The sequence below is a fragment of the Cynocephalus volans genome, chromosome 15, assembly GCF_027409185.1.
Source record: "Cynocephalus volans isolate mCynVol1 chromosome 15, mCynVol1.pri, whole genome shotgun sequence".
Lineage (NCBI taxonomy): Eukaryota > Metazoa > Chordata > Mammalia > Dermoptera > Cynocephalidae > Cynocephalus > Cynocephalus volans.
The window spans coordinates 91347898-91373171 of record NC_084474.1 but is presented as its reverse complement, the minus strand read 5'-3'; the positions used below and the strand labels follow the sequence as shown (position 1 = coordinate 91373171).

The window sequence follows — 25274 nt, the reverse complement described above, 5'->3', positions numbered from 1 at the left end:
AGGCAGGGATGGGAGAGAGTCCAGAGCCTGGGCTTGAAATCAAGCCCTGATTGTGAATCATAACTGCCAGCATGAACTTGGGGAAGACCCTCTTGTCATCTTCTGCAGTGGATTTCACGTGTTTTACCTGCTGCCATCCTACTAACAACCCGAATATTGATTTCTTTTTTATAGATGAAAAACGGAGGCTTGTGTAACCTACCCAAAATAACAGTAACTGTTGCATGTTTTGAATTTCCCTTTATACAAGTATTGCCCCCAGTGTTGTCTCAAGGCATCTTACCAACTACCTTGGGCCAAAGGTACCATTACCTTTCACAGGTGATGGGGCTGAGACACAGGAGGGCAAGTAGTTTGTTCTGCTCAGCTAGCATGAGACACAGGCTGCAAGAGAATCCAGAACTTCTCTCTCCAGTCAAGTGCTTCTCCTTTCTTCTTTCTCTCTCTTCCTTTCTTCCTTTTTCTCTTTTTGCTTTTATTTCGTTTTTCTTTTTTCCCTCTGTCCTTTATTGTGGATCCTTAGCCTTACACATTTTCTTTGAAATTCTTCTTATGTCTGACCTTATCAATTTCAGAGCAACCTCTAGTCTTTTCTCTAGTCCTTTAACTGACCCATCCCATGGACTTGGGGGGAATGTTCTTAATAGAATACAAACAAGATGTGTTTTAATAATATTTTATGATCTACAAATTATGCCCACATTTATTTCTCATCTGAAAGCAGTGAAAACCTCTGTTCACTTACAGATGGTGAAACTGAGGCTCAGGGAGGTTAAGTGACTTTCCATTGGGATATGAATGGGCAGCCTAGGGCCACAACTTTCTCTTTGCAAAGCCACTGCAGTCAGTTGATGGGCAATTCAAAGCCACTGCAGTCAGTTGATGGGCAGTTCAAACGGAGAATTTGGAAGGTGTATCACAGGAGCATGATGGTATTGCAGCCTTAAGATTAGGTGACAGTAATCTTAACATCAGTAAAATATCTGAGTCAGGTTGGTGGCAAAAATTTCATAAATGCAAAGACCCGTCTAATGAAATGTCTGGATCTCATAATGACTTGAGGGTGGAAACACATCTATTTCAGTGCCAGTTTGGTTATCTTAACCACATAATACTAAATTCAAAAGTAGACTTTACCCTCTTTGACACATAAAATATTCACTTCTCAAGAGACATCTATTTAGAATACAAAGCAAAGGTAGCCCAGCCCCCTAATAAAGCAGAATGGCTGGCTCATTTGTACCAGTCATCCAAAATCAATCTGCCTGTTGTCTATGCCTTTGGGAAGCACAGATTCTGAAGTTAGGTTGGCAAGCCCATTTACAGATGAAGACTGAGATTCAGAGCATTTTACTAACATGGCCAAGGTCATTAGTACTAAGTGATGGGGGGAGAATTTGAAGCTGTAACTCACTTGCTCTAGGAACTGTACCTCTCCACCACACCTGGCTGCTCCCTTTGTTTCTGGGGCTTACAAACCCCCCAAGAATAGTTTTAAAGTAGGAGAGTTTTCCAGTTTCTTCCCTTACAAGCCTGCAAAGCTCTAGAAGAATTTAAGCACATAGAGCCCCCACGGAGCCCACACCAAGCTAGGTGCTGGTGACATGGAGGTAGTTAAGTCCTGCTCTCCCCCTCACAGAGCTGCTGTCTTGTTCTTGAGACAGATTCACACAGATATCTGTTTGCCATCTGTTTTAAAGGACCCACAAGGCTAGAAACACAGCAACTATGTGTATGAGTTCCAAAGGCTCCAGAACTCTCTAGAGTTCTCTCTGGCATTGTCTCTGTTCTCATCTCTGACTCCCTTTATTAGATGGTCCTTGCAGCAAAAATACCCTGCTGCTCCCCACCTTTATTCCTGAGGCAGGAGCCCATCGAGACATCCCTTCCCTGCTTTGAGCTGCAGGATTTCCCAACCTGCAGACACCAGAGACAGACTGGCCATTCAAGGATTATGTGGGTAATCAATGTCTCCTGCAAACTGCAGTAAGTCACCCCAACAGGTCTGATTCTGGAGGCAAGCACCATCAAGGCCTTTTCTCAGAGGAAATCCTTATTCTTTTGGGATGTTCCCTCTCTTAGAAAATCTTGAATTTAATCCTAGGGTTTGACGGATGTGGAGTTAAGGGGGCTGGTGTTCCCACCATCCGGAAATGCACAAACCATTTGTTTGGGTCAGTGCATCAGGGGGTAGGAGATGGAGCTTGGGTCTTGGAAGTGGGTGGGACATCTGGGGAGCTGAGCCCACCCTGTTCCTGACACTAGCCTTCTGTAGAGTGTCTGCCTCCCTTGGGGCAGTTAATGGGGCTCCAGTAATCTCAGGGAAGCCAAACTGAGGGGAAGAGGAGAAGCGTGCTCCCTGGAGAGCAGCAGCTGGGTGCTCAGGCGTTAGCTGCCCCAAACTGCCTCCCTCTGCCACGGGGACTTCTAGGTGGCCGTGAGAAAGTCACTGTCCCTCTCTGTGCCCCAGTGTGCTCAGATGTGGAGTGAGGGTAACAGTAGTTAGTTCTCAGGTCTGCCAAGCATCCAGTACACTGATGTGTGTGCAAACACTGTTAAAGTGTTGTGCAGACATTAAGGGACACGCTCTGGGGCCCAAAGTCCAGCTCTTCCACATACAAATGCTGTGACTTTGGGTAAATTATTTAACCCTTCTGTGCTTTCATTTCTAAACTAAAAAATGTAGATAATAATTGCAGATATAACAACCACAACTACTTGAAGTTGATATGACAAGCAAACAGAAAGGACATTGTTGGGGGGAGGGGGGGGAGGGAGAAGGGAGGGAGGTTTTGGTGATGGGGAGCAAAATCAGCCACAATGTATATCGACAAAATAAAAATAAAAATAATACCAGAAAAAAAAATAATTGCATCTCTTTTATAGAACTGTTGTGGGGACAAACTAAATGCAAAGATGAATGTAAAGTGCTCAGCACCTGCACATTGTAAACCTGCAGTAAAGAACTATCGGCAGCAGCATTTTTAATATAAATATTGTTTAAGGTCACACAGCCAGAAAGTGCAGAGCTGGGGCAGACTCATGTCTGTCTGGTAACAGGGCCAGAGACATCTGTCCAGTTTTCTCTTCAAGATCACACTAACTTAGAATGTTGAGACCATAAAAGGCATTTCATAGAAATTTTAAAAGCACATATGAGTGTGTGTGTGCATGCATGTTAATTTGTAGATAAAAACTAGAAATACGTAATAATCTGATGTGCCTTTGAGAAAATAATATCTGTCGTGTAGGGTTATTATGAGGACTTTTAGAAGGAGAGCAAAGAACTGTGGCTGCTGGAGGTGGAAAAGGGGAGGGGAAGGGAGTTAACAAGATATTGGTTAGTGGACACAAAGCATGATTACGTATGGCAATGATGAATAAGCTAACTATCCTGATCTGGTCATCACACATTGCATACAACTGCTGAAAGTCAATTCCATACCCCACATATATGTATAATAAATTATCTTTAAAAAAATAAGACAATGTATGCAAAAATACACTCTAGAACATAGTGTTTTGTAAACTTTACACTTAGATTCATCAGTCTGATTATTCATTGAATAGACAACACCCTCACTTTACAGATGGAAAAAAGCCCAGAGAGAAGCATTTCCTTGCTCAGTGTCATGCGGAAGGCTGAGGGAAGGGAGAGCCAGGCAGAAGGTCCCTGCCAGAATCTACTGATCTGAACCAAGCAGTTTCAGACCTGGATGGAAGCTTAGAGATCTCAGAGTTCCCTTTCTAAAATTTCCTCCCCAGGCCCTCTGCAGGGAAGCGTGTAGAGGTAAAAAAAAGGCATGAGGAGCCTGGTCCAGGGGCTCCCCTTCTCCCCATGGCTGCTCCATATTTGTGCTTGTCACATGTGTATGCCTGAGATTCATTAGATTGGAGTTCATCCCCATGAAAATAGAAAATTTCTAGCCCAGTGGTTCTCAGCAAAGAGTGATTTTGACTCCCAGGAGACATTTGGCAATATCTGGAGACATGTTTGCTTGTCTCAGTTGGAGGGTGCTACTGGCATCTGGGGATGCTGCCCAACATCCTACAATGCACAGGGCACCCCCACAACAAAGACTTGTCCAGCCCGATGTCTGTGATGCCAAAGCTGAGAGCCCCACTGCAGCCCCACCCCCCACTTTACATGGATGATTCTGTGCCCAGAGTGAGGAAGGGCCACACTCCAGGCAGGGGAGGTTGTGGACCAGAGCTTCTCCCTCACACTGTCAGGTGCATACAGATCACCTGGGGGTCCTATTAAAGTGTGGACCCTGATGCAGTAGGTCTAGAATGAAGCCCGGACATCTGCATTTCTTCCATTCTCTCCAGTGATGCCAAGGCTGTGGGCTGGTGAGTTGCAAAAGCTTGAGTAGCAAAGGCTTGGCCACAACTCCCTGCCTGGCACTTTCTCCACTACGCACCAGGATTCAAGAGTCTGTCCCAGTGTTGTCCTTGTTCTTTACTAGTTCCTCTTCTCTTTCTCTTATTCTAGGGCACACTGGGCCCACCCGGTCCCCCTGGGAGAGACGGCAGCAAAGGCGTGAGGGTAAGTTCTGTCCTCACGGCCCTAGCCCACATGGCAGCCCTGGTCAGGGGGCCTCCTGGCCAAAGCCTCGTGTCCTTGAGGGGGGTGGCCATTGCCAGGGCCAGGCTTGAGTTGGGGCTTATTTGTACCGTGGTCTTCCCACATCCCTGGAGCTCAGCTTAAGGGTTACAAAAACACCCGGGCGTCACCTGCACCTTTTTGGAAGCTATTTTCTCACTTAGTTGACAGGCAGCTCTGCCTGGAGGTCTTGTTATCCCCAATTCCTAGACTTGGAACCAGCCCCAGTGAGGTGAGGGATTTCTCCAAGTCCTCAGTTTGTAGCTAGAGGAGTCGGGGCAAGATCCAGGCAGTACTCCATGCCCTGCGTGGCCAGCCAGGCTTCCTCTTACCGTTACCCCAGACTTCACTCCTTCATCCCACCTGCCTCTGAGTTTCTGAAGTGGGAACACACTCCAGACATCCAGGCAGAAAGTGATCTCAGCTCTGGTGTGTCAGTCTGCTCCAAGGAAGGAGTGATATTCTTCTCCAGCAAGAACCCAGATGGAAATTGGTTCTGGGATATCTACTTCTCTACTCTGTCATTTTGAGCCATGTGTGATCAGGTCTCAAAGTAGAAACCTGACTTGGGAGCACCCCATTAGTTCACAGTTAGGAGCATTTCAGGACAGAATGTCAGAGCTCCTGAGGACCTGGAGCAAAAGGAAAATTCCATGAATCCCTGTACTCCCTTCTCACTTCCCTCCAGGTAGCCAAAATCCTGCTCCATGAAGACAGCCATCAGCATGACTTCAGTCATGATGCTTTGTCTCTGTTCTGTCCAAATTTAATTTTGTTGCCCTCTTGTGGCAGGATTGAGTCAGAGCTGAGATAAACACTGTGTGCAGTGAGAATCGATGTCTTTGCTTGTAGGAAAAGCATCCAAGGGAGCCAGGGCCCCTGCTCACCTGTTACCTTATTTCTGTGCTGAGTTCTGAGTTGCAGAGAACAGGCACCCCATGAGGCTCTGGGACTCTCTGCTGTGCCTGAGCCTGTGTCCTGCCAGGCTATGACCATGTGCTGTTTTGTGTGTGCAGGGGGAGCCAGGAGAGCTGGGAGAGCCGGGGCTGCCTGGTGAGGTGGGCATGCGGGTAAGTGTCACTGGAAGCTGTACTTGTCCCACATTCCCAGGGGCCAAGTCCTGATGCAAAACCAATTTGTCCCTTCCTTCCCTTCTCATATAACTGCATGCACATTTAGGAGTTATCCTAAGATAATTTAAGAATTTAATAAAAATCATATTCACATATCTGATTTTTCCAAAAAATGGATTATATCATACTTGGCCTTTCATCTTTTTTATTTAACAAGAGATTAGAGACATCTTTTCACATAAATACAGGTAGACCCTGCCCATTCTCCTAATCCATCCATAGTATTCTATGATATGGATGTGTTGTAGTTTATATAACCTTTCTCCTATTTATGGTCCTGAACATTGTTTCTAATTTCATTTGTTTTCCATTAAAATTAATGTAGCAATAAATGTGTGTGTGTGTGTGTGTGTGTGTGTGCATGTGTACTATATGTGTATGTGTGGATGTATAGTATAGCATCTGTGTACTATATTTTATTGCAGTAAGATAGGTTAAAGAAGTTGGGGTACCCTTGGCTGAGGACATGCACATTATTACTTTAGTAGATTTTAATAGCTATTTCCACATCAGTTTCTCAAAAGCTGTAGCAATTCCGGTCTGGGTAGTGGTGGAGCCTCCAGGCTCTTCAGACTTCTGTTGGGCTCTTTGTCAGGACTCATCCCGGTGGTACTGACCCCGTGGTGAAGTGTGAATGATGAGCTGCAGGCACCAGTTGGGTTGTTTCAGAAGCTGTGAACATATCCAGGCCAGATCTCAGGAATGCCAAAGGAAATGGGGCACGTGGAAATGGGAATTGTCACATTTGGCCTCATGATGGCTCAGGGGCGCACACTGTTAGCTGTTCCTTGAAGTGGAGCAGATCTAGGTGTGAATCCTGGCCCCTCCAGGTGGCAGATGGCCAGAGCTCTGCATAGAGGAGGGAAGCAGAGGTCAAGGGGTCTACAAACCTCAAAGAAGCAGCACATGCAGCTCCTGGTGGGGCGAGAAGTGGCAGATCATATCACCACCCATGGTTATTGACCGAGCGATTCTTCGGCTCTTGCCTTTTCTTTCCATCACTTCATGAACCTTCACTTCATGAACGCTCTTCTGCAGGGGCCCCAAGGACCGCCTGGACTTCCCGGATCTCCCGGACACGTTGGAGCTCCCGTAAGTAAAGACACTTGTCTGGGAGGGGGTTCTGTCCCCTTCTCCAGGAATCAGGAACCAGGCTGTTTTGCAAGTCCCTCCACCTCCATCTGTACAGTTGGGACCTGCTGTTTTGCACATATCCATGGCAGTGAAGTGTTGTTCTCTCTTCTCTTAAACCAGACATTCTTCAATGTTACCGTGCTTAAGAATCACCTGGAGAACAGGTTTAAGTGCTCATAGGTAAGGAAGCAGGGAGGAGCCCAGGAATCTGCATATTAACCAGCACACCATGAGTTTCTGACACTTGGTCTAAAGCAGCTGTTTTTACCCACCTGTTCAGTCCTCTACTCCTGGAACAAGGTGGGATGTATTGAATTCCTCTCCCTCAGAACAGTGCAGACACAGGCTAGGTGTTCACTGTTTCCAGTGAATATGGGATGAACAAACAGATATGGTATTTAAAGAGCCAAATGGCTTCTTGGGCATCTAACCAGGGTTCTTGATTCTCAACAGGAAATATTTGAGATTATCTGCAAATGAAAGAAGCAGTATGAAAAGTCACTTTCAAACAAAGCAGCTTGCATGGCCTTGAGGGCATTTAAGACCTCTGAGCTCTGTGTTTCTGGCCAAAATATGTTAAAACATCATGGATGTCCACTTGCCCCTAAGACCTGGGTGGTCCTGCAGATCTTCTGCTCTCCAGGACAGCATCTTGTGACTTTGGCCCCTATACTCTTCTTTAAGCCAAAGATGCATGTATTATTCCTGGAATTAGCAAGTAGGTCAAGGCAGTATCTGCCATCTTTAACATCCTTACCATTGAATGTCCAGGAGTCCTTTCTCCAAAAAAGGAGGGGAGAGAGAGGGGACCACATAAGGAGTTCATGTAGTGTTATGTGGGACCTGTTCATGCCCCCCCAGCAGGGCCCTGCACGGAGCTGTGGGCTTGGCCTGAGGCCCCTGTCCGGGAGGAGATGTGCTGTCCTCAGCTCGTGCTGGGGTGCAGTATCTCACTGTGTGATACATGTGTCTGGGAAGAGCAGGGACATGCATCCTTCTGACGTTCTGCACCACGGAATGAGACAGTAGCCTTCAGGCAAAACTTCTACAGAATTCCTGTGCTAACTGAGTGATTGACACAGTCACTCATTGAATGTTTTATTCACTGAACAAATGCTTGTTAGTGCCTACCAAGTGGCAGGCACTGCTCTAGACTCTGGGGATACGGTATTGAAGGAACCGTCCTCACGGGGTTTTCATTTCACTTGGGGGAGGTGGAAGGTATGTCACCTAGGGCTGAGCACCGTCAGACAGGTAAGGTGTGGTGAGAGGCTAGAGAGTGACCATTGGGCGATGGGGGGTGATCGTATTTTAGATCCTGTGCTCAGAGGAGCTCACATCCTGGCTGGCATTTTCACCAAGCCTGTGCACAGAGGGGCAGGGAATTCACAGCACGGGGTCTGGGTGCTGCTCTAGAGGAAGGTGCAGGAGATGCAGGAATGGGGCAATGACTCTCTCTGGGGGGAGGTGGAGGGATGTGGCTTAAAGGGCAAGAGTCTCCGGTTCAATGTTGGGGCCTCTTCCTGGAATTCATGATCATGATGAAATCACAGGCTCCAGGAAGTGGTGGGGACTGACTCCAAAGCCACATCTCTGCCCTTGGCTAGGTGAGCTCAGGAGCCAGGATGTGTCCCAGTCTGTAGGCATAAGGACCTGATTAGCCCAGGCAGGGGGCCAGCCCCCAAGGGCTCATCTCTCATCCTGGAAGAGGCCTGGCTCACCCAGGCCTGGGGAGAATTGTAGCTGCTTTGTGGTGTTAGATTACAGGGGAGATAGGGTCTTCAAAGCCACCATCCCCTCCACCCTGGCCAGCAGCTGACAGGCAGTTTGTCCACAGGCCCTCAGACAGTAGGCACAGGTAAGCCAGACTGAGATGTGTGTCACTGCTCTTTCTTTCTCCCTAGGGTCTCCAAGGAGAACGAGGTGAAAAGGGAACTCGAGGAGAAAAGGTATTTATAGTCTATGCTGATGAATCAATACAGCTTCCCGTAGAAAAGCAGGAGAGGGTACCTGGGACTGTCCACTCTGTGCATGTGTAAAAATGTGTGTATGTGCGTGCATGTGCACATTTGTGCATGTGTGTTTTGTTCATATGTGTGCATTTGTGTATGGGTGTGTGTGTGCATGTGTGCACATGTGTGTGCACTTATGTGTGGCTGGTCAGGATGAGTGCAGACACTGTGTCAGTTTCCCACTCTAAACGTAAGCTGTACCAGGAAAGTTGTGGTCTTTGCTCCTGCAGGCATTGCATCCATCTCCACTGAGGCAGGGATTTCCATACCAGAGAGGTTTTAAAAGAGCTCTGGATTGGGACCCCAAGGAGCCTGATTGCTGCCAGGTTACTTGGCAAGTTACATAGCTTCTCTGCTCCTCAGTTACCTTGACTCTGTCTCAAACAAAAGGGAGGGCTAGTGGTGACAGTGGTGGCATTGCTGACCCACCTTGGAGCCTCATCCTCCACATCTTGTGAACTGGCCTAAGCTCAGGCTCTTACATGTTGATTGCCGGAGAGGACAACATATGTGAGGGGGGCTCAGGTTGGTCTTTCTTCATATGCGTGTTACCACTTGATAAGGAAAAAATTGCCAGGTCCGGTTCTTCCACGTGCACTGAGGCACAGACTGCTCAAAGTCCAACTAGGTGGGAACCAAGGGCTGAAAATCCCACCCACCTCCACTTTCTGGAACTGCAGCTGGCACTGAATTCTCGGTCATCTCCTACCAAGCTCATTCGCTGAGCTCCTTAAGATCTGGGGCAAAGTATTCCAAGAACTGGGATGTGGCCTTCCAGCCTAAGCCATGTCCAGACACTTTTTCCGAGTCTACCCCACTCTATCTTTCTACAATACATGTTTCTCTTGTTTTATTTATTTATTATTTTATTTTGTTTTATTTCATTGACAGCTGGCCAATAAGGGGATCTGAATCCTTGACCTTGGTGTTATCAGCACCACTCTCTAACCAACTGAGCTAACTGCCCAGCCCCAAGTTTTATAAGGATGGTTTGTATTATTAAGTAATTTAGTTTCATCTCCATATAGTTGGAAAACTGTGAAAAATAGCTACTATTAGTTATAATTCTACCATCCCAATACAACTGTAGCAAGTGCTTTGGCACGTTTTCCGTAGGACTTACTCTTCTGTCTTCTTGTTACGTAGTCACACATCACATATTCGATATTGTGTCATGTTTGTTGTTTCTACACGCAGTGTTTTCCCCATGCTGCTGTAGGAGAAACTTATTTTAAATTACAGCACAATGTTCCATTGAATGAATAAACCATAATTTATGTGCCTGTTCCCCTGGTATTGATCATTTAAGGTTGTTCCCCGTTTTTCACTATTAAAAATTATGCTTTGGTGGACATTTTAAAACCTATAGCTTTATTTATTTATTTTTTTACTTTCAAATATAGAATTATTTCCTTAGGCTACTTTCCAAGAAGTAAAATTATTGGTCAGAGAAAATGAACCTGTTCATGGCTCTCGAAGCACGTTGCCAAGTTGCTTTCCAAAAGCTTCTTTATAATTAAGGGAGGCAGGGACTAGTATTGTTCCCCAGCTCAGGCTCCAAAGCATGACTTCTGTTTGTTTGTATATTAAATTTAATCATTTTAATGTTAATAAGCAAAACCCTTACCCCCCAGTCATTAGGGTTTTCATCTCTCGGTTCTTTTGAGAGTTTTAACATGTTTCCATATGCTTGTTTACTGACTAGATCTCCTCTCTGTGGGCTCTCTGCTCCTTCCCCTCACTTTGTAGGGACTTGAAAATGGCATTTGGGATAACTGAGGACTGGGGCGCATGGAAGCATGGTTGATGGGCAGGAGCAAGCAAGGTTTGGAGACCTGACCCAGCAGGAGGACTGGACTGTAAAAGCAAGAAGAAAGTTGAGGCTCCATGTCCAAAGTGTGGGGGGAGCTCAGCATTGATTCAGGTGGAATAACGGGCATGTGGGTTCATATCCTGGCTGTCACCTGAGGGTACAGTCAGAGGGACAGACCCGTCCCCTGGCCTGGGGTCTGGGACTGGCCTTCAGGCATTCAGTCTTTCCTCAGTGCCCGCTGATGCCAGTTGCAGGTCAGGCCCAAGGAGGACTAAGGCACAGGCTCTGCCTTCAGGATCTCAAGAATTTAGTGAGCAAGACAGAAGTTTACAAAGTCAACTCAACACATGGCTGCAGGCATACAGTACTTAGTGTAGAACCTGGAACATAGATGGCCCTTGCTGGCTAAATCAATAAATGAATGATTGATGACTTCATAAAATCACATGCCCTAAGACCAGACCCTCTATAAGAAAGATAACTGGTCCATTAAAGGCTTGGAAACCAAAACAAAGGACTGTCACTTGGGCAGAGTCAGGTTGTGTCAAGACAAGAGACAACTGTATTTGGAGAGGATGGAGACACCAGGATCCCCAGGACTTTGGTCATCAGGCCCAGTTCCAATACCAATATGGTGCCTCAAGGGCAGAAACCCAGAAGGCTCCATCAGTCTGGGAAGGCAGCACCCCTAAACAGAGGGGCCAAGGCTATGGCTTCTCCACTTGCTTGAGGCCAGGGACTGGGCCAAGCCTGTACTGAGGGGCATGGGACGATCCACAGGCAGGAGCTCATGGAGGTCAATTCAGGGGCCCCCAGTGGTACTGCTCATGGGGGATTCAGTTTGCTTCATCTGGGTCCAGTGTTCCAACATATACCACGGGTCCAGGTGATGTGGGTTCAAGTCACACAGCAATGATCTGAAGTGTAAAGGAAATTTAAAAAGAAAAAAAGAAACCTTCTTCCTATTGGGCCTCAGTTCTCTTGGTTGTAGAATTGCAGTGCCAGGCCCCAGCCTCAGTGTCTGTCAGCTGGTCTATACCCTATGCCTAGGATTTACAGAGGCACCTCCCTGCACTGGTGTATTCTGCCTCATGAAAGAACATGGAAGATATCCTCCCAAAACTGAAAAACTATGTTTTAAGTGCTTATTTTTTAATGTGCCATAAAGGATTCAAAAAAGTATAACCATGACCTCTGATCTAAGAAGCCTACGTTCTATTTATTTATCCATCTATTCATTCCTTCAGTTACATAACCACCCAGCCATCCACAAATATTCACATGAACTTCATAAGTCTTTTCTCCAGCATCACCCCATCAGAAGTCTTCCCCAGGCCTATCCCAGAGCCTCTGCTTCTGTGCTTGTCCCTGCAGCTCTCGCCCCCATCACCTTGGTCACTTGTATTGTATGTGCTTGTGTTTTGCCCACCCCCACACAGAGACCCTTGGCTCCTCAAGCTTCACACTCACACCTTACCCATCTCTGGGTCTTCGCTGCCTGAGTTGGCACCTGCAGCAAAGTACACGGTCCCTCCTCAACTATTTACACGCTGGTGTGTCATGGGGCACCAGCTGAGAGATGATGCAAGGACTGAGGTCAAGCTCAGATTGCAGAGGGCCTCGACTAATATGTGATGAACTTCTTGGAGATGCACAGAATGGATTTAGATGATATAGTTTTGGAGCACAGGCTTAGATAAAGCCATAGCAGTGGATGAAATGGCAAATGGGAAGCTGCACGGGCTGCGGCATCTCAGCAGAGAGAAAGCCCTCTCCGGGGGGTCAGAGCAGGACACCTCACCACCTGAAAGGTGGTCTTAGATCTTGCTGGATGCTGCAGCTTCAGCCGAGCTTCTGAGAGGTGGTGAGACTGGCTTTCGCAAAGAAGGGAAGACTGAAATGGAGAGCTGAGTTCTGTCCTCAGGCCTGGCGAGTGCCAGTATTGCCACTTACAAGCTGGGTCAACCACTCGAGCTACTGGAGCCTCAGTTTTCTCATCTGCTGAATGCAACTCTTATAGTCTCTCCTGAAGCTTATTATAGTCTCTCCTGAATGGAACCATTATAGTCTCTCCTGAAACATTCCTTTCCTCACTTGTGTTTCAAGAGAAATTCAGTCTGTACACATTCAGTGCTTTGTTCTTGCCAAAACACTGTTTTGAATCAACAGCCTTTTCCCATGTACTGTTGGGCAGCTTTTCCAGCAAGCTTTTGGAGTCTTGTGTTAAGACATTTGTCCAGTCAAGAAAGGCTACATTCCTACCAAAATCCTAAATTATCAGATCTGGAAAGGACTATAGAGAAAACCTGGAGAGCTGTCCTTATTGTACAGATGGGAAAACTGAGCCAAGAGGCAATGTGTTTCCCAGTGCCACGTGGCTCATTATAAGGAGAGTAAGTTCCAGAAACTTCTTCCCAGTCTGGGATTTCCCCACTAGGCACACCAGGCCTGAAGTGTCACCAGAAATGTGGAAAGATGGAATGTTTTCCCTGGAATGCTTCTTTGGGTTGGCCCACAGACCTTTCCCCTGTGGAGCCACTTTTTGGGCTTTACTAGGAAGTGGAGGACCACTTCCAGGTGACGTCCAGGGGAAGAAGTTCAGTCAGTGTCCCCATCAACCTCTGTGTCCCTCCAGCCTGCACCAGGTAGCATCATCGTGGCATGGAGAAGCCTGAACAGTGACTCTGAGGCCTGCATTTGAATCCCAGCTCTAGGCTCTGCAAGCAGTGTTACCTCCGGAGAGTTATTTCACCTCTGAGTCTGAAATTTTCTCACTGAAGAGAGTAATTTTATCTACTCCATACGGCTACAGTAAGGATTAAAAGAACTGGTATTTATAAAAAGCTCTGAAAGGTGCTGGGCTGTGCGTGCTATACACATAGGGAGTGGGTAGAGAGACAGAGAAGGGGCAGTTTGCACCCATGGGTTCTTCTGGTTCGGCCCTAGGCATGACTTCTGACTCCTTTACTGACGTTCTGGGCAACTCAGAGGAGGGTTGACCTCTTTTCTGCACCTCCATTTCCCCATCTGTCAGATGAGGAGCCTGGCTGCGTGATGCTCAGGGCCCCTTTCCAGTTCTTATATTTGCTGGATACTTAAAGCAGTTTATTTTCTCAGGAATCTCTCTGATGTCTTACATCAGCAAGAAGGAAGTTTCCATCTTCCCTTGACACAGGTCCTTCCAGCTGCGGGCCTTGCCCGGCATGGAGCTGGTCCAGTGTCCAGCACTGCCCCAGCAGAGAGAGCCGCTGTCCACCCATCACTGAGGCACCCCTAACAGCCCCAGGGCAAGGTGTTCCCTGTAAAGCAGGGAGATGGCCCTTCATTTGGGGATTTTCCAGAAGATGCCTCTGCAGGCACAGCAAGGTGAACAAAGGCTCCATAGGCATGAGGGGGTCCTGGTGGTTGAGGGACAGTGAAGCCCGTGTGGGCTCTCTAGGAGCTGCTGGGCTCAGGATGGCTGGTAAATTGTAGGGTGAGTCCCACAACCAGAGAAAGGAGTCCATTCTATAGGGACCACAGATTAGATGCTGTGGGCCCCAGTTCTGTCTGGAAAACCATGTCCACCTGACAACTTTGGGTGGCTATGAATGCTTGACCTCCTGAGGCTCTCCAGATGTCCTGCCCTGGCTGGAGAATAGGGAAGCTCAGGGCACAGTGGCCCTAGTAAAGTAGGAGGAGCTCCAGCTTTGGAATCAGAGGGGCAAGACTCTCATCCTGGCTGTGCCTATAGCAGCTCTGGGACCTGAGACAAGCTTTTCACTCTCTGACCCCCATGTCCCTATTTAACATTTAGGGATAATAATGTCTGTCTCAGGAAGTGGCTCTGACGATCCAGTGGGCTGTGAGAGTAAATGCAGGACTTGGCACCTGGTAGATGCTCCCTAAATGTTCAGCAAGAGGGAACTGGTATTTTGGAGGGACCAAAGCCATGACTCACCCCGCAGACACTGGCACCCCTGTCTTTTCCAGTTTGACCCCCAACTCTGCCTTACGAGAAGCCATTAGCAGGTCCATCACCCTCAGTGATGTTCTGAAGGGCTGGCAGTGTTGTCTACTTGGTCTTCCTGTGATGCGTCCATGCTGGATGTCCACTGTGTGCTGGATGCATCGGGACACGTGCATTTGTTCATTTGGTCAGCGTTTGTGAAGCAACTGACCGGCAACTGGAGATCTCAGGTGCCGAGGTCCTGAGTACCTTCTAAGTTGCAACCTGCATCACCTCTAGGATGGGTTGCTCTGAGCGCTGGATGGTGGTCTCACCATCTGAAAGGGAAGGCAGCTCATTAGGTGGAGTTCCCTGGGAATGGTCGTCATTGGCTTGGAGGTGTCTGAAGAGGGGCAGCCAGGGTGACACTCATCCCCTAAGGTTCCCCCCATCTTTATTCCCCGCAAGGAAGCTGGGCTGCTCCTCAGACTGCAGGGTGAGAATGGTATCAGAACTGGGTGGTTTGGACTCCCTGAAGACAGAACGTGTTCCGTCACCTCCACATCCCGAGGCTGTGTGATGTGGTCTGAGCACAGCAGTGGTCACCAGGTGCTTCTGGAGTTTGCTGTTGACTTACCGCACTAGAGCTGGTGTAATGCACGGCTTCGTTCATCTCACGAGCGTCATCGAGTGTTAGGTCCTATGAGGCTATATGACAAATCAAATAAGGCTCCTGCCCTTCAAAGCTCACAGCCTAGAGTAAAAGGTAGGACACCCAAAGCACGGGATGGGAGAGCCTGCATGCTATGGGAGGAAGCGGTGAGGGAATAACCAGATTCCAGCAGAAGGAGAAATTACAGGGGGCAGGAGAGTCTTCCTGGAGGAGCCAGCGCTGGGGTTGGGTTGTCATGGTATTATCTACCGTGAGTGGTTTTCTGTTAGGACCAGGCATTTTTCGTAGGTTAGCTCACAAATTCTGACCAAAAAAAAAGCAAACAAAAGATGATCAAAGTACTTTAAACATCCCTGTTTAGTAAATGAGTACATAGTGGTTGAGAGAGGTCGGAGTTCTTGTTAAAGGTCATGGAACTAGCACAGGAAAGAGTAGACCCCACCTCTGTCTCCCCCGAGCACATGTCCTTTCTGCCATACGTGCTGCATTCTAACGTTGGTCGGCAGAGATTAGAATGAAGGTGGGCTTTCTGGAAAGAGGTGGTAGTGTGGGTCAGAGGCAGGCGAGGGCAGGGATGTGCTCAGGTGACAGAGAGCAGTGACACTCGACCACAGTGTGGCACGGAGTGAGCAAAGTGGATGCGGGTGTTCTGTACTGTGAGACCAAGGAGTTGAGACTAGATCCTGCAGGTGCAGGAAGCCGTTGGGGTCTGGGGCAGGAGGAATGCCCAGAACCAGATAATGAGGAGACCTTTGGTGGCAGGCAACGGATTGGAGCAGAGATGGAGGAAGCGGGTTAGGAGGCTATGGGAGGGTCTATGTAGGATGGGATGAGGCTAGACTGGATCTAGGACAAGAGGCGTTCACTGCAAGAGGGGCAAGAGGGACAAATGGGATGTCCTGCTTCGTGGGAGGAGGAGGGCTGCAGCTATTTCTGGGAAAAAGACAATGCATTTCTGTAGTTCTGTGGTTATCAGATATTGAACCAATTTGATCAGAGTTTTTAAATTGTATGTGAAGGAGAAGGGAAAGAAACCCACATCCCCCTCCCACATTAGGTGTGCATGTCAACATCAGGATTTCAGATGGTTAGGAATGGGCCGCCGGGGCTGGAGAGGGCAGGGGTGCTTTTCTGCTGCGAGTGGGGTGAGTGGGCCCTCTGCTGCCAGCTGTTCACAACCGCAGCAAGTGCACTTGGAGCCTCCCTGGACTTCCCAAGTCAGGACTGAGACCTGTGGAGCCAGGTGAACCAGGATGACGTGCGTAGTCTCTGAGACTCGGTTTCCATGCTGCAAATGGGAACGATATGTCATCCAATTGTTGTAAATTTTGCATGAAGTTAGTGCCTGTTTCAACACCTGGTTCTTAGAACAAAGATCGGTTCCCTTTCATTTGCATCAACACACACTTGTCTGTCAATTAAAGGATGAGAGAATCAGAGGTGCCCTAGAGTTCCGGTGGTACAACTGCCTTTTTTCTTTGTTTCATCATCTCAACCCCATGACAACAAGGCGCCCCAGCAAGGGGTCGCCTCCCTCCCAGCAGTGGCTGACCATCCACAGAAGCAGGATCAGAACTCAGGTCCCCTTCCCCTTCCATGACATCCCCTCCTGCTGGTCCCTTTCAGCTGATTTCTTTTTCTCTCTTTTCCCCTGTCCCACACGGCTGCTCCTAGTTCTGCTTCACCAACTTTTAATCTGCACCTTCCATGTACCAGGCATTATTCTAAGCAGTTGACATAGATGAGCTCACTTAATCCTCACAGCAGCTTTATTGGGGAAATAGTATGCTCCCTGTGTGTAGATGGGGAAACTGAGTCACAGAAATGCTGAGGAATTAGTCCGGGGCCTCACAGCTTGAATGTAGGAGAGCCAGGGCTTGGGGCTGAGTCATGAAGGTAACCACTGCTCCACGCAGCCCTGCACCTCAGAGAACCCTGGGTCTCATGCCCATTCTGTGCCAGGAGCCAAACACTGTTCTCACAGGTGCTTCTGTGGCCAGCGCAGTGGTCTGTCTGTGTCTGTCTCTGTCTCTGTATCTCCATCTCCGTCTCCCTTTCTCCCTCCCTGCTCTCTACCAGCTCATTTCCTTTCTTCCTCCATCCTCATCCATCCTCTCTCACCCCTGCTGATGAGCTCCACCTGTCAGCCCTCCAGCCGTGTCCTTCTGGCTCCCTCTCCTGTGCTGACACCATGTCCAGCCAAGCCCCCTTCCCACACCTGCAGCTGTCCCGAGTTGCAGCTGAGAGAAATCTTGGCTTCAGTCTCCACTCCTGCTGGTCTGTAAATGCAAGGAGGTGAAACGAGACTTGGGCAACAGGCAGAGCCCTCTGCTTCGATGCAGAACTTATAAAATAGCACTGTTCAGTACATTTTTCTTTGAGTGCTGCAAAAGTGCTAATTCCACGGTGATATTTAGTAGGATCTCATGCTACTAGAAAGAAACTTCTAGACTGGAACTCAGAAGAGCTTGACTTTAGTCCTGTTTCTATCACTAATTTTCTGTGTGACTTGGACAAGGCACACCGCTGGAGGCTGTCAGTTTCCTCATCTACACACAGGAGGGTTGGATTCCACGGGTTTTAAGGCCCTGACCACCCCAGCCACTCTAGGACTCACAGGGAGAGCCCAGCATGCTCTGCCAGGTGCCTCTGCTCAGACACTGTGGGGTAGTGAAATAGAGGATTAAGGGTCAGGTGGGCCCGGTTTTGGTGCCAGCACCATCATATCCAGCTGGGGATGTGTTTCCTCTCTGTCCTCAGTTTCCTCATCTCTTATTGGCCCTTGAGCCTGCCAACCTCACAGAGTTTGGAGTAGGAGAAGATGGAACAGCGGGTCTGGAATCACTTGATGGAGAGATTAAACACAGGCAGCCTTCCTTTTCATTCACCCCAAGTCTCATGTGGTGAAAAGACTTTTTAAAGAATTAAAATATAATAGTGCTTGAAAATAGAAATGTGTACATAAGGGTTAAATTTCTTAGGTAGTTTATGAGAGATAGAAATCCTGTATGATTAAGTTTATGTAGATGCAAGATGGGGGAATCCAAACTGCAGAGCTCAGAGAGGTACCGGGACGACCCAGGTTCACACCAGTGGATGTGAGGAGTGGGGGATCCTGGGGCGGTTCTCACTGGCTAACTGGAGACCTGTACCTGGGGAAACTGAGTCAAGCAGCTTGTCCCTTGTCCCCTGCTTGAACTGGATGGTGGGAAGCAACGGTGTTTGTCCCCAGACTAAGGGAGATAACCTTTCCCCAGGTAGCCAGAAGGAATCCTTAGAAGGAATATGAGCATCCGCCCCCAAAAGAAAAGCCACTGCGGCATCCCACCTACAGGAAGTCCCACCTGACCCTGCCATCCCCAGAAGTGGACTACAATGAACGGAATCAACACCCACAGGCAGACCACCTAAGACAAGCACAGCAACCTCAGAAACACACACACACACACACACACACACACACACACACACACAGAAATATCAGCATGGGAAACAAAGTTACAGCGAGATAGAAGGAGAGTTCAAAATAACTTTCATGTGTAGTCTTCCAGTCATTCAATGAATGTCAGCTGGGTCATCACGCTGGGAGGCCCTGAGCTGGGCTTGCGGGACACAGCAGTGAAAAGTATGAACACAGCTCATGTCCTCATTGAGCCAGAATGACAGTAAATATGGATAATAAATGCAAACTGAATTAAGGGACATGGGGGAGATGAAAATAGGACATGCTGGAGCAGCACAGAGCATCTGATTAGTATGAAAAGGTCAAGGGGGTGACATTTAAGCTGAGCCCTGAAGCGTGCGCAGGAGGCAACAGAGAGAGCAGCCAGCCCAGTGCAGGGAAGAGGGAGATAAGCTGCTATATCTGAGCAACAGGAAAGGAGCCACGGCTGCTGGGGCACCGTGTAAGGACTGCAACTATTAGCCTGAAGCCACCTTTTGGAGACTGTCTTTCTCCATCAACTGTGCTCTTGCAGCCCACCTGAAAGGACACCAGCTGCAAACACTAGACACAGAGATGACTCGTGAGTGCAACACACTCCTGGGCCTTGGTCAAGAAAACCGGTGTGTAGAGTGTTGGCACTTACTGACTGCTGATCATAAGTGGGTGTTTTAGATGTATTACCTCTTTATCTAGTCAGGTATCTTTTGAGGAAAAATTTATTCTCCTCCGCCTGAAACACAGGAGACAGAACAGTGTCAGAGAGGTGAAGCGACTGGCTCAGGATCCCACAGCTAATGACAGGTTCAGCTCAGCTCTGTCTGCATGTAGGCAGATGGACGGGTGTTGGATGGATGCACAGATGATAGCTTACTGTTAGCCAACGATGAACTTGAGTTTATTCCAAGCACAAGGAACATAGTGCACGTTTACACATATGTACTGGACACATGAATGATGCACAAATACACCTGCAATTTTATGCGCTGCATCACAAACCCCACTCATCCACATTTGACCTCCATCAAGACCCATGGGATGAGGACACTGTGGCTCACAGAAAGTACATGGCCATCCCTGAGTAACAGATTCAAGAAATGAAAAGCAGAGATATGGATCCAGTGTCTATGACCTTTGATCTATGGCCCTTGACCCCCTAGTACACACCAGCTCTAGTGCTGTTGTGTGTGTGCGTTTGACTCTCCTGAATTTGGAGGTGCCTGGTGGGGAGTGGAGCTGAACACGGTCTGACACTCAGGGCCTTGGCTTGCCCTCTTCTCATGACAGTGACCACAGGGCTGTTCAGCTGGCTGCTCCCTGGTGATCACTTGCCCGTTCTTCATTTCTTCCTTTTTCTTCTTTTGCCAGGGGGAGCGAGGCCTGGATGGATTCCCCGGGAAGCCTGGGGAGACAGGAGAGCAGGTAGGTGGGCGTGGGCACTGGTGGGCTGGTCTTGTCAGAGGACAGGGATGGCTGGACCCTGACACTTTTAAGCCCTGTAGGGCCTCTGCAGGTTGGCTTCTGTACTGCTCAGCTGGAGGCTGCAGGGGTCTCAGCGACCAGACCTTGGCTGTATGGTCACTCATTGACTCTTGACTCCGCAAATGCCAGAGCTGGGGGATCGCAGTAAATACACCACTGTAAATCCATTTTACGTTGAGTAACATGATGTGTTATCATTAATGTAAAGGCCTTGGACATCATGCACATCAAAAGTGATGTATGCACAGGGTTATCCATTGCCCTCTTGTCCACAGAGTAAAGGATTAGAAATAACCCAATGCTCATCAGGAAGGAGCTGGTTCAATCAGTCAGGATGCATTGATACAGGTGGTGATATGAGGCTGTGGACACTCATGAAGAAGTCAGTGTACTGATGGGAATGGTCTAAAAGGGTCACTGTTAAGTGCAAAATAAAGGAAAGTATAGAACGGTGTGGTAGAAACACAAGTCTGACTTGTATAGACATGGACTCTCTCTGGAAGGATAAATAAGAAAATGATGAATTCTGTTGTTTGGTTGCCTTTGGAGGATTGTAGGGGGCTGGCGGATAGGGTGGAAGCAAAACTTTGATGCACTTAAGTTTTGAACCATGTGAATGTGTGATCTGTTCCCATGGCTAAAAAAATAAAAATTAAATTCAACCTAAAATCATACATCCTATTAAAAACAATTAGGAAAATGCTTATCATATTTCATGTAACAACAACATATTAGTCAATATATTCATATAAATATTGAATGGTGGATAAAATAATTAAAATACATAAATTAACTTCACTATATATACTAATTACAGTATGTATTAATTTCAATATACTATATTAATATAAATTAAATTTATAATTATTCTCATCACCAAGAGATAATATCTGGATTTGTATTTAGTGTCCTTTAACAGATTGGAACCATACGTTTTACATCTTGTTCCCCTTCCTTCAACATTATTTCATAAACATGAAGCCATTCTCTTAAATATTTACCCAAGTCATGATTCAAATGACCAATTAGTATTTAATGGTGTGAATATACTGTAACTTACTTACGTATTAAAAATGTCCATCATGTGCTGCCTCTGTGCCTGGCTTGGCTCTTGTCACCAGAAGTACCCACTTGGTGATGACCAAGAAAGAAAAGGCCACTTCCCACCAGAAAATGTGGAAAAAACAATAAACCAGCACGTAGATCTGGTACCGGTGGTCGGAGGGCAGCAGGGAGGGTCTGAGCACGTGGAAGAGAGCCAGCCTGTGGAGGGTCTCTCCTGCCACTGGGCGCTGAGCTGTGTTCAGATCCTCGCTGTTCAGAGTAGAATGGGAGCGAGAGTGTTGTTCGTGCATCTCGGAATGCATCTCTAATTGTATCTTTCGGTGGGATGGACATTGATCACTCAACTGCCTTCCAGGTCCTTCCTCATTTCTGAGGAGACTGGTTTGCAGACTCCCAGTATGGGGGGCTCCTGGGGCCTCTCCTTAGTCCCCTCCCTGCAGGAGCTCAGGATTTCTTCCTGGAAGCTCCTGGAAGCTTCTGTGTGGGGACATCAGAGAGGAGGAGCAATGCGTCTTCAGTGTCCCCACTGCCAGCTCTCTGGGAACTCGGTTGCCTCATGGCATTAGCTAATCCTGGCCAGAGTCTAGGTAGCCCTTTCCTCCCTCCCTCCAGCCTGGAGACTCATTTACAGATGACTCCATCTGACTTCGCCCATGATGCTTCCCAGGCCCAAGACAAATCTTGGTTGTTTGCTTCTTCTACCTTTACCCAATTCTCTCTGATGTGTCCCTCAGGTCCCTAAGGAAATGGCCCTTTGCTTGCTCAGAGTCTGTGATCCACACTGCAGCACCAGTGTGATGCCAAAGAGCAAATCGTAGAGGTATGGAATTTAAGTTAGTCGAGGAAGAACTTTCCAGCAATGAGCACAATCCAGAGAGTATGAGCCAAAGTCCAGGGGACCTTGGCTTCTGGGGAAAAGCCAAGCCACAGTTTTGGAGCTGTAGTCGCTCTCTGACCTCTTTCTTTTCACTCACCACCACTGTCTCCCTAATCCACCTTTTCTCTCTCCTCCAGGGAAGACCTGGCCCTCCTGGCACGACAGGGTCCCAGGGAGAGAAGGTAAGCCAGGCCCTGGGCTGCAGATGGCTCTGGGCTCTAGACAAGCAGGTAAACAGGAGGAGGGTCTGGGCTGGGATTCTGGAAACAAGGTGCCCACAAAGGTGGTGAGTTGGGCATCAGGATCTCAGATAGCAAGGCATTTCTGGCTATAATAATTTTTTCTGCCTTAGGAGTAAAAAGCCATTTAAAAAACCCTATTGTTCAGATGCATTAAAATCTTAAGCTACTTAAAATACTTTTCAGACTAAGGAAAGCTATGAATAAGTACAAAAACTAGTCTTACAATCCCCTTCTTTTCCTCTTCTTCTTTCTTCTTTTCTCCTTCTCTTTCCTCTACAAAATTTTGCATTTTTATTTTTAATCAGAGTAAGAATCCTGATAATGTAGGACCTTTGTCACAAAGAAAATAAAGGTTGTATCTTATCATATTGGCCGTCTATTTTAGAGCATCTTTCAACAAGACTTAACTAAATACATTTTCTGCTTAGAATTTCTGTAAAATCACTCCATGTACAGATTTTTGGCAAACTGTGAAGGGCTTTTGAAAATGTATATGGGAATAATAACTTTTCAAAGCATTCAGAGTAACAAAGAAAGAGAAGCCGAGATGTTTTCTGGATTGTAACAGGAGGGATGATGAGATGCAGCCTTGGGTTTGAGGACAGGAGGAGGGTGTTCTTCCAGATTCCGAGACAGGCACTTAGGAAGACATCAGGCATCGTGCTGGAGAGTAGCTGGGGAGAGAAAGGGGTGGAGGCAAGGAGTCCAGCTCAACTCAGGTGGGGAGACCGTCTCAGAATGCAGCACTTCCCGGAATGGCTCGCTGCAGAGTTCAGGTGAAGGTCATTGTCTGATGCAGTCTGGTTCCCAGCAGATGCTCAAAATAAAGGAAAAGGCTGCTCTGACTCTTTGTGGAAGCAGACAGGGTATATGTTATAAATAAATAAACAGACAGCCTGTGGGCTGAAAAAAAAACTGAGCTCAGGAATGGGGACTGGAGAATGTTCATGTTTTCCAAACTCGCTCACTTGGGCTTCAACCCGAGCTCAGTTAATTATTCTCTCTCCTTGTAAGTATTTTTAGAGTTGAGATTTACATTGTTATATTATCCTAGTGTCAGGGTTTTAATATATTCTTGCAGTTCCTTGACAGGGAAGGCTAACTCCTAAAATAAGTAATTTATTTCAAGGAACTAAGAGGGAATGATCCTTGAAGTTTGGATCTAGGTGATGAGTCTATCTTCTGCTGCAGCCTGTGTGGGAGTGTTATAAATTCCAACCTTCCACCTTGTTTATAGATTCGTTTTGTCCCTTATGTGTGGGAAACTACTGAGTTATCGTTGCTTATTATGACGAATGCAGCACAGGTGGGAGGACAAGGTCAAGGACCGTGGTGTTATTTGGGGGTATTCACTGGAATGATCAAGACACCATTGAGCCTTAGGTGATATGATGCCTGTCATCTCATTCTGAGAGCATCATTGTGACTCATCTTAGATGTTATACCATCTTTGAGAAAGTCATTGGAGCCATAGAGATAATGTTTTTAAGCCCCCTCATTTTACTGATGGGAGACAGAGACCCAGAAAATTAGTGTGTCTTGCCCAAGACCCCACAGGGGATTGGATTACAGGCCAGGACCTAGAGTTCATAGTATCTACCTGTCCATCCAGTGACGTGCTGCAGATTGAATACCAGGGGATGCATTTTTATGCCATGTGAAGAATTTTACTGAATTGACTCCATGGTTGTATTAGTTATGGATTGCTGTTTAACAAATCATCCTGAACCTCAGTAGCTTAAAATAAGTCTCATGTGGTTTCTGAGGGCAGGAATCTAGGAAGAGCATGGCTGGATTATTTTGGTTTAGAGTGTCTCCTGAGATTGCAGTAAAGCTGTCAGGTGGGGTGTAGGTATCCCAGGGATGCACTGGGGCTGGAGAACCCACTCACATAATCGCTGGCAGGCCTCGGTCCCTTGATGGCTGTTGGCATGGGCTTCTCCCTAGTGCTACTCACAAAAATGGGACTTGCTTCCCTCCGAGTGAGTAGTGCGCGAGCCAAGGTTTGCGGGAGGGGGAGCCCAGAATGGGTGCCACCGTCATTCTGATAACCTAGTATTAGAGACCACAAACCTGCACTCCTGCTGCTGCTGTCGGCCACATCGTGAACACCGGCACAGTGTGGAAAGTCACTCAGTAAGGTACAAATACTGGGAGGCAGGGGCCCCTGGGGGCTTCTTGGTGGCTGGCTACCACAGTGGCTAAAATTGATCATTTCAAGCACGTGTCACCAACATAGTGAAAAGAAAATGATTCCAGGAAAGACTTTTGCTTCTATTACTGTCATGTGCTGTGTAATGGACATTTCAGGCAAAGATGGACTGCATATATGATGGTGGGCCCATGAGATTATAATACCATGTTTTTACTGCACCTTTTCTGTGCTGAGATAAGTTCACGTGCATGATACTTACCGTTGTGTTACAGTTGTCTACAGTATTCAGTATAGTGACGTGCCATGTGGGTTTGTAGTCTTGGAGCAGTGGGTTAGGTGTGCGATGGCTGTACATCTAGGTTTGTGTACATTTTCTCTATGATGTTCACACAAGAACGAAACTGCCTAACAACGCATTTCTCAGAACATATGCCCATCGTTAAGTGACACGTGACTGTACTTACTACATTTTTGAACTTGAACAAGTTACTGTACATCTCCATGCCTCAGTTTCCTCATCTTATAAGACAGGAAAGATAGTATCATAGGGGAAAACAGTTCATCCATGTCAAGTTCTCAGAGAAAGACCTGGCAGATAGAATGTCTCCAATAACTATTAGCTATGTATACGCATTATTACGGATCAATACCGGGATCTCAGTTTTCCTTAATAATAATTTAGTATGTCAGAACATCTGATCTCATGTTGTGT

The 25274-nt window shown here is 47.3% G+C and overlaps 1 protein-coding gene across 1 annotated transcript in view; it reads left to right on the top strand.

The window, feature by feature from the left end:
- Positions 1 to 25274, top strand: part of COL22A1 (collagen type XXII alpha 1 chain) — a 274799-nt gene that overhangs the window by 98780 nt on the left and 150745 nt on the right. The window contains exons 12-17 of the mRNA XM_063079935.1: positions 4496 to 4549; positions 5623 to 5676; positions 6778 to 6831; positions 8778 to 8822; positions 20110 to 20163; positions 22303 to 22347. Of these exons, the coding sequence (XP_062936005.1) occupies positions 4496 to 4549; positions 5623 to 5676; positions 6778 to 6831; positions 8778 to 8822; positions 20110 to 20163; positions 22303 to 22347 (306 nt within the window). The remainder of the gene's footprint in view (positions 1 to 4495; positions 4550 to 5622; positions 5677 to 6777; positions 6832 to 8777; positions 8823 to 20109; positions 20164 to 22302; positions 22348 to 25274) is intronic.